The sequence below is a fragment of the Lactuca saligna genome, chromosome 1 (genome assembly GCF_052625555.1).
Source record: "Lactuca saligna cultivar CGN05327 chromosome 1, ASM5262555v1, whole genome shotgun sequence".
Classification (NCBI taxonomy): Eukaryota; Viridiplantae; Streptophyta; class Magnoliopsida; order Asterales; family Asteraceae; genus Lactuca; species Lactuca saligna.
In genome coordinates, this window is record NC_136417.1 from 174,551,849 (window position 1) to 174,561,900 (window position 10,052).

The window sequence follows — 10,052 nt, forward strand, 5'->3', positions numbered from 1 at the left end:
GTTCATTCATGAGTCAGTTCGAGTAGTACACACAATACATTACTATACATGCTAGATAGAGAGAAAGTACATTACAGCTAGCACACGTAGAACATTTTAGTACACACAGGTTAGACAGAGAAAGATTACACTTTCAGTCAGCACAATTATTACATATACGTTTACGTAGTTATGTGAACCATTGAGCGGGTCATGTCAGTTCCTGCCACGATCGTTCTTGCATCCCGAATCTCCTTAATTGGAGAGTGTATGAGTTTGCGTATATATCTATACTGGATTGACTATCCTACACCTTGCTGCTCGCTACAGTGGGACTTACAAGTCTACGGGTAACAAATGTCATTTCTTACAGCGTCTTACATCGTCGTTTTACTAGAGTTGGTATCAGGATACAAGTCGATCACATGTTATTTGAAAACACCTTTTTGTATTAAGGTAGTTAGTACCACGGTAGTCACTTATTACAAATACTACGGTACGATAATATTTTCCCATTACATTCACTTCGTGAATATTCACACGATGCACGGTAATGTAGTAACTATATTTTTGGTTAATGATAGTCAAAATTTGGGAAACACGCACTCTCTAACAAGAGACATATAGACGAACACGAGATGCCTTGGTAGAAGGCTACAGTTAGTAGAAAACATAGGGTTTTCTAGGAGAGTTCAAACATTATACAAAACATTGTACAAATCATTTTACAGAAACAACTTACAAACATTTTCATACAAACTCAGGCATTAATATACTTATGATCTCACCAGCATTAAGATGATACTCGTTTTCAAAATAACTTGTATTCTCAGGTCACCACTAGAGAGGTACAGGTGTCAGGATTTTGAGAAGATGGAGTTCGTTCAAGACTCATCTTTTATTTTGATATGTATATTTTTGGTGTCTATAACTTTGACAGAACACACATGTATGAAATTATAATATTAATGCAATGGATAATGTTGTTGCTTGTTTACTAGTATTCATTGTTGTGATATTGTACATGACGTCCTCCGCCCCAGAATGTTTCCGCCATTCATGGTTTCGGGGTGTGACATATTCAGAAAGTGGGAACTTACTTTTGAATTTCATGATGAATTACGACACTGTCATTCAAAAGCAAAGGAATACTCAACGAGAGCTTGATAAGGCATCAAAGAAAGTATCATATAGAATGCAAACACCTCGAGAAATAGAACTGCAAGCATCAAAGGTTTATACAAGTACATTATTTTTTGAGGTGCAAAAAGAAATATATAAAGCATGTTTTTTCTGTATATACTCATATGTTGGTATTGAAGATGGTTGGGAAGTTTACATTGTGCAGTACAACAACAGTAAAAGTGATTTTAAAAATGAATTTAAGGTAATTTGACTTGTTTTTTTTATGAAAGATGTAATAATATTCATATATGAATATGAGAATATTCATATATGAATATCAATATTCGTTTATTCATATATGAATATATGAATATATGAGTGTTGATATGAGTATTCTTATATGAATGTAAATGTGTAAATTTTGTTTTTGTATCAGGTTGAAATAAAAGCTGAAGAGAAAGAAATAAATTGTAGTTGTGAACATTTTAAGCGTATGGGTGTTTTATGCAGACATGCTTTTACAATAATGATGAGATGTGGTGTTAAAGAAATTCCTGAAAGGTACATTTTGAAAAGATGGAGAAAGGATGTGATATCAAGAATTTATCGTTTTAGTTCTATTCAATCCGATTCAGGTGATTGTGAGAATGTAAAGCTAGTCAATGATTCATATTATAGTTTTGAATCATGTTTGGATATTGTAAGAGATGATAAAAAGAGATTGGCTTTGTTTGCTGAGAAACAACAAATGTTGTTGAAGGAATTTGAGTGTGATTATATTTCTCCTGGATTGAAAAGCAAGACAGATGGTGAAGTCGTATGCAAGCTTTTGGGTGTTACTATTCCTATTCCAGAAGAGATTAATATTCATGTTCCTGAAGTTCAAAGCAATAAAGGTTCTGGAATCAAGAAAAAAATTACAAGTGCAGGTGAAGTAGCATATGAAAATTCTAAAAAAGAACATAGAATGTGTTCATTATGTGGAAAACGAGTTCCACACAATTTACGTACTTATCTAGAAAGAGTTGGAGCTGCTAAATCAGCAAAAGACAGTTAGGGATTTTTTTAGTTTTTTTTTTATGTTTTTTGTTTTATTTATTTATGAATATATGCAGATAAAAACAATAAACAATAATATTCATGTATGAATAATACACATTTATATTGATATGGTAAATTGATATGTTGATATTTGTTTTTTTAAATTACTATAAAATAAGTTATATTGATATTGTAAATTATTTATAAGTGAATACAAATATGTGAAATTTGTTATACTAATAAATAAGTAATATTCATATATGAACTTTTTTATGTTAATATCTGAACTTTGTTATACTACTTTGAACTTATTTATAAATGAATATATCATATTCGTATTCATTTATGAATAAATAAAAATAAAGTTTGAAAATATTTGAATATAAAAAAATGACATAAATAAGCAAACTTGTTTCTACTAATAAGTTAGTTATATTCATATATGAAATTTGTTATATTCATATATGAACTTTGTTATACTGACATATTACTCCTTATCTAATCATAAATGAATATATCATTTTCGTATTCATTTATGAATAAACATAAATAAACTTTGAAAATATTTAAATATAAAAAACTGACAGAAGTAAGAGAAGTTGTTTCTATTACATAATCATTCAACACAAGATAATAAAAGTTGTTCATAAGCATTTCACAAAATATTAAAATGATGTTCAATAACATTTAACAAACCATTTAAAACTTGTTTCGCAGAATCATCTTACATGTACTTCAAATCCGTTCATCTTCAACACAAACTATTCTATAGCATCACACTTCAACATTCTTTCATCTTCACAAGCAGTCATCAATATTCTTTTAACCTTTTTTGAATTGTTTGCATAGCCTTGTATGCATGATCAGTACGCACTTTGAATTCAACTTTTTGATATTTTTCAGCAAGATCCAACACCTTAGCCTTCAAAATGTTAATTTCAGAATTTAGCATTATGTGTGCATATCTTTGCCTGAGCTTCTCTAAAGTAGTTTGCTGAACTGCACTTTCTTTATGAAGACCTGGTTTCCACTTTGAGAGTGGTTGTCCCATATAGGTCTCCATATGTCTCATTGCAAAGACCCCACAATCAACTTTGTTTTTAACTATTCTCCATGACATTTCAAGTCGTTGGGGTTTGGTACTTTCTTTTGAGATTGCAATTTCTCTTGGATGATTTATTTCTTTAAAGTATCTTACAAACAAATTTTTCTGATCATTAAATAAAATAAAAGTTAGATATGTAATAAATTGGTTTTTTTATGTTGTTGTGAACTGGGTACATACCAAAGGTTTCAATATTACTCTGTATTTCCCTTCATAATCCCCCTCAACTGCACTATTGTCTAGAATTTCAATTGACGGTTTGTTTAAGTTGAAGATAATCACAAAAATGTGAGCACTTCTAACAACTGGAAAGAATACCTGCTTTTATGTATATAATGGTAAGTATTTTGTTGATAAAATATATATATATATATATATATATATATATATATATATATATATATATATATATATATATATATATAAAAACAACTTTAATTAACATACCATGTCAATATCTTTTATGTTCAAGATTTTTTGTACCCATTAGCACTATCATGAAAGTTCTCCTTGAATTTTTCATACTTTCTTTCATCAGACAATGTTGAAGTTAGATAAGAAGTCTATAACCAATATAATCATATGTGAATTTCAGTTGAATATATATAATTATGTTAAAGAATACATCATATTTGTATAATCATATGTGAATTTAAGTTGTAAAAAAATATAATATTCATAAATGAATACATCATATTGGTGTATTCATTTATGAATAAGGAAGGAATTAAGGTTAGAACATAAACTTACAGAAACTCCAACTTTCAAGAAGAGTCTGTATGGTGAATTTCCAAAATCCCTTTCCAGTTCTTGGTGGTTAAGTAAATCAGACCAAGTGTCTAAAACTTCTCCAAAAATCTTTGTGTTTGCATATAGACTTTCCATAACTGCTCTTTCTGTTGTCTGACCATATTTTGTCTGGACAACCACATCTCTGCAAATATATAATCAAAATGTCATAGATTATTATCTATATAATAATCATATATGAATGTATATAAAATAAAGTTACTTACGATGTATTGCCTTGTAAGTTGAACAACCATTCACAGACAATACTCTCCTGATGTGTCAGTTTGGGTTTTGTGTCTGTTATTCTGCATTTGAAAGGTGATTTGAAAGCATCAACAAGCTTCTTCTCTCTTGGTTGATCCTAAATCATGCTTTGATGGTCCTACTTCAGTAGGAATTGATACAGAGATTGGATTTGGATTAAGAACATTTTTCTTTGCTAATCTGATAACAACCTTATGATGGTCGTCTTTGATTTGTTTCTTTGTAAGTTGTTTTTTTGGTAAAGATTCATTAGATTTTTTACTTGATGTTTGATCTGAATCTTGACTGAGACCTAGACTAAAGCTTGGATGAGTATCTGCATGCCAGGAGATTTATCATATAAATAGTTGTAAGTTAATTATAATATTTGAGTTTATATTTTGAAATGTTTATCCAAATTGTTACCTCCTTTATTTCCTTTTGTCTTGTCAGATTTTTCTCCTTTCTTGTTTTGATTTTTTGACTTTTTCTTTCCTGAAAGCTAAAGAACTTTGATTAAGTAAATCATATGTGAATTAGTAATGTATTCATGTATGAATAAGTAATGCATATCATTATTTATGAATAAGAAATACTAAAATTTTTTCTTTTTTTATATTGTGCTATTTATTTGTGAATAATAAAAGTTATTATATTCATTTCATAGTGATTCAACTATTTACCTTTATCTTATGCATTTCCTTTCTCAGTTTCTATATGTTTATCTTCACCTCCATCTTTCGTGTTCTTAGCTTCTGTTCCTCCTTTATTTCTATCTTCAGAGTTTGTAACACCGTAAAATTTAAAATAAAATTTTCACATTTTTAAACACACTTTTCCAAACACATTTATTGATAAAACCCCATTGTATCATAACTTTGTTTCACAAATATTTCCCAAGATCAAAATACATAAAAACCCATTCGTGTGTATGAATCATGCTGGCGCCTTCCCGCGATCATCACTAGTACCTGAAACACATAACATATAACATTGTAAGCATAAAGCTTAGTGAGTTTCCCAAAATACCATACATACACATACTAGCCACTCGAGGCCATAACTCTGTGGACCCGTGGGCCCTAACTCTGTGGACCCTTTGGTCCTAACTCTGTGAACCTTCTGGTTCTAACTCTGATATAGTCTGATATACTCATGACATAAATCAAATAGAAATAATGCAGTAACACATCACATAATAGCATACAATTGTTGGGTTTTGATTAATCTAACACTTCCTAAGTGTGCATGCAACCCTAATAAACCTTGGATCTATGTTTGTCTAAATACATGCAAAATAATAATTTTTCAAGGTTCATAACCTATCTAACATGGCATGGGGTACTTTTAAACATAAAAGAATTAGATGAGATTACATACCCTTTTGATGAGTTTGATTCCTAAGGAGTTTGAGGGCCAAGCACCAATAGTGTGAATGCCTCAAATGGAATCACAAATCACCACAAACACTTGGAAAACTTTGAGAGAGTGTATACACACTATAATTTTGGCCACACACAAACACACACACTAGTGGCTATTTCATGCAACAAAAGCATGCTTATATAGTGTGCATGATTAGGGTGAAACCCTAATAACCCATGACCTTTCCTTTTCCAATGATCCATGGGTTAAAAGCTCCATGGGTCATCCATGGACTTCCATACAAGCCTAGCCCATTAACAAATGAGTGTTAGCCCACACCATATAAAACCAATAGCCCACAATCTAATTAGTCTTCCTTTTAATATCTAAATTAATTCATAATTAATTTAAGATTAAGACTAATTAAATAACATGACTTCATATTAATATATTATAACTTATAATACATTAATAATCATATGTGTATAACTCTCATAAAATTATCCATAAATAGTTCGGGTGAAGTGCAACCCAAATGGACCATGCCGGGTCGGGTCAAGTATATACCAAATAAGTTATGGATTTCGACACCTTATCCAACAGACTCCCACTTGGATAAGTCTAATAACTGTATTTGCCTATATTACTTTAGGAACCAACCAACAATCGTAGCTCTCGAAAACTATGTTGAACTATGAAGCGCCATTTTAAGATAAGTGATCATACAATCGTCTGTTCTCATGATATCAGCCGGATAAACACATGGAACTATGTCTTGCTTATTGTCTGGCAGTTGTTTCTCGATTTCCGATTTGTTTGAAAAAGAACTCAACTGAACACATCAATTTAGTTCTGACCGGGCACGGTACATGGTTCAACACAAAATCATCGAGGGGCCCAGATATCGCTTCTATTTCTAGAAGGAACAGATAAACTTCGACTCATATGCTTGTTCTACTACTTGTTGAATTGTACACAAAGGCACGTTTTACAACATCAAGTTACTGATGTGTTTACGTGCAATCAATGCACAACAAACTCATAGGTAACAACTCATATCTCTAGGTTTGAAGACTTATATGATATTACCGTCTCACGATCACTCGAGATAAATTCCATGAAGTGATACAAGTGAGCGTGGGTTTATTCCAATACTCATAACTTATGAGTACTCATGAACGTTGTAGCAACCATTACCATGTCTAAACACTTTTAGCCATCTACAAACCCAATTCATGACAATCTTGATTCATACCTACTTCCGACGTATGATCGATTGTGGAGGTTTGAATATATTAATTATTCTGGAAGCCAAAACATGCAAAGCTGAAACAATTGTAAATAATTGACAATGATAGCAACACCTTACTCATAAATAAATCACAATTTTATTCATCATCAAATGTCGATTGCATTTTACAAGTTTCAGAGAATCTATCTAACCCGTAAAACTAATATCGTCCCTCAGCCCGATGCGCCTCGCATGCTGAAAATGCTTAGCCCTCGTCAGTCCCTTTGTAAGGGGATCCTCAGGGTTCTCATCTGACGATATCCTCGTTGCCACGAGGAGTCATTCTTCTATCCTGTGTCTTATGAAGTGATATTTTCTGTCAATGTGTCGGGATCTTCCATGATCTCTTGGTTCTTTAGCTAAAGCAACCGCACTATTGTTGTCACAAAAAATATCCATAGGCTCCTTAATAGCTGGCACAACTCCAAGGTCTCCGATGAAGTTCTTCAGCCATATCGCCTCCTTCGCTGCTTCACTCGCTGCTATATACTCTTATTCACAAGTCGAATTAGCCACTGTCTGCTGCTTGGAACTCTTCCAAGAGATTGCCCCTCCATTTAAGGTAAAGACCCAGCCCGACTGAGAGCGAAAGTTATCCCTATCAGTATGAAAACTAGCATCACTATACCCTAATACTCTCAAGTCATCACTCCCACCAAGGGTAAGGATCCAATCCTTAGTCCTCCGCAAGTACTTGAGAATGTTCTTTACCGCAGTCCAATGAGCCTTGCTAGGGTTCCCCTGATACCTGCTGACCATGCTTAAAGCAAAGGCCACATCAGGGCGGGTACAAGTCATAGCATACATGATCGAGCCAACAGCGGAAGCATACGGTAATTGGCTCATCTCAGCTATCTCTGCCTCTGTACTCGGACTCTGAGTCTTACTCAGCTTGGTATTGCTTTGGATCGATAAATCTCCTTTCTTGGAATTCAGCATGTTGAACCTTTTCAACACCTTATCCAAGTAGGTACTCTGACTAAGTCCAATTAGTCTTTTACTCCTTTCTCTAAATATCCTTATCCCTAGGATATAGGCAGCTTTCCCTAGGTCCTTCATAGCAAAGCACTTCTCAAGCCAGGACTTAACCTCCTGCAAGGTTGGGATGTCATTTCCTATAAGTAGTATGTCATCCACATACAGTACCAAGAAGCTAACTATACTCCCACTAGCTCTGACATACACACAAGACTCATCTTCACTTCTCGAGAAGCCAAACTCTTTGACCTTCTCATCGAAACAAAGATTCCAGCTACGAGATGCTTGTTTTAATCCATAAATGGATTTCTTAAGCTTGCATACTCTATTAGGGTACTCTGCACTGACAAAACTCTCTGGCTGATTCATGTACACATCCTCAGCCAATTTTCCATTAAGAAAAGCGGTTTTGACATCCATTTGCCATATTTCATAATGATGAAATGCAGCAATGGCTAGCATAGCCCTAATAGACTTAATCTTTGCTACCGGTGAGAAGGTTTCATCATAATCAATACCCTGAATCTGAGTAAAGCCCTTCGCAACCAGTCGAGCCTTATAAGTATGCACTTTTCCTTCCATGTCGGTCTTCTTCTTGAAGATCCATTTGCACCCGACTGTTTTACGGCCTGGTACATTGTGAACCAAGTTCCAAACTTGATTGTCATACATGGACTGTATCTCGCTGTCCATAGCCTCCTTCCACTTAGCAGATTCCGGGCCTACCATACGCTGATAAACGTATCACCTTTCGTAGTAATATGAAAGCCATAATAAAACGCAGGTGTGTTCCTAACCCGTGTGGAACGCCTCGGAGGTACAGAGTCGTCAGCTGGCTCAACAGGAGTTTCCTCCTCAGGTTGATTGCTAGTGTCTAAGGTTCCTTCACCAATTGATTCTTGGATTTCTTCAAGATCAATTTGCCTCCCACTGTCTCCTTGGCTTATAAATTCTCTCTCACGAAGGACCCCTCTTCTTGCTACAAAGACCACATTCTCACTGGGTCTGTAGAAGAGGTAATCGAAGGATTTCTGTGCGTAGCCGATGAAAATACACCTTTCACTTCGGGGTTCGAGCTTATCATGAGTTTCACGCCTCATGAAAGCTTCGCAACCCCAAATTTTGATGTGGTCCAAATTAGGAACCTTCCCAGTCCACATCTCATGAGGTGTTTTGGTAACCTTCTTTGTAGGGACTAGATTAACGATATGGGCGGCAGTCTCTAAGGCATACCCCCAAAAAGAGATTGGTAGCGAAGCTCGACTCATCATAGAGCAAACCATGTCTAACAAGGTTCGATTATGCCTCTCAGCTACACCATTTAGTTGTGGTGTCCTGGGAGGATTCAATTGTGAGACAATTCCACACTCCTTAAGATAGTCAAGGAACTAGGTACTAAGATACTCACCACCTCAATCGGATCGAAGCATCTTAATGTTCCTGCCCAATTGAATTTCTACTTCCTGTTTGAATTCCTTAAACCTTTCAAAGGTTTCTGACTTATGTTTGATTAAGTAGACATACCCATATCTACTAAAATCATCAATAAAAGTCACATAATACCGATTAGCATCCCTTGTGGCGGTTTTGAATGGTCTACATACATCAGTATGTATTAGGTCCAACAAACCCTCACCCCTTTCACAAGTTCCAGTGAAGGGTGATTTTGTTATCTTTCCAAGTAGACAAGATTCACAACTATCATCCGATTTAAGGTCGAATGACTCCAAGACTCCACTCTTTTGGAGTTGGCCTATGAGTTTCTTGTTTACATGTCCAAGACGACAATGCCACAATGATGCTTTATCTAGGCTAGTAGAAGAATCAATATAAACTCCAATCTTGGAAACAGGTGAAGCCTTCCTATTCCCCATGATCAAGTTTATCTTCCCGTGCTCTACATCCTCACTTCTTCTTAGGCCCTGCAAATCAGAACATATGTGAATACCACATCCTGTATCAAGCACCCAAGAGTTAGAATATGGTGAGTTATTAGACAATATTGTGTAAATACCTGCGTGGGTGGGTTTCACTTTTCCATCCTTTATATCCTGCAAGTATTTAGGGCAGTTTCGCTTCCAGTGCCCCTTGTCCTGGAAATAGTAGCAATCAGCATCCTTGGGAGTGGTAGAA

The 10,052-nt window shown here is 34.6% G+C and overlaps 1 protein-coding gene across 1 annotated transcript; it reads left to right on the top strand.

Annotated features, from left to right (window-relative positions):
• Positions 1-1,093: 1,093 nt before the first annotated feature.
• On the top strand, positions 1,094-2,161 carry LOC145013906 (uncharacterized). The gene is made up of 3 exons (XM_078972262.1): positions 1,094-1,223; positions 1,302-1,366; positions 1,541-2,161. The coding sequence occupies exons 1-3, from the start codon at positions 1,094-1,096 to the stop codon at positions 2,159-2,161; spliced, it is 816 nt and encodes a 271-aa protein (XP_078828388.1).
• The last annotated feature ends 7,891 nt before the right edge of the window (positions 2,162-10,052 follow it).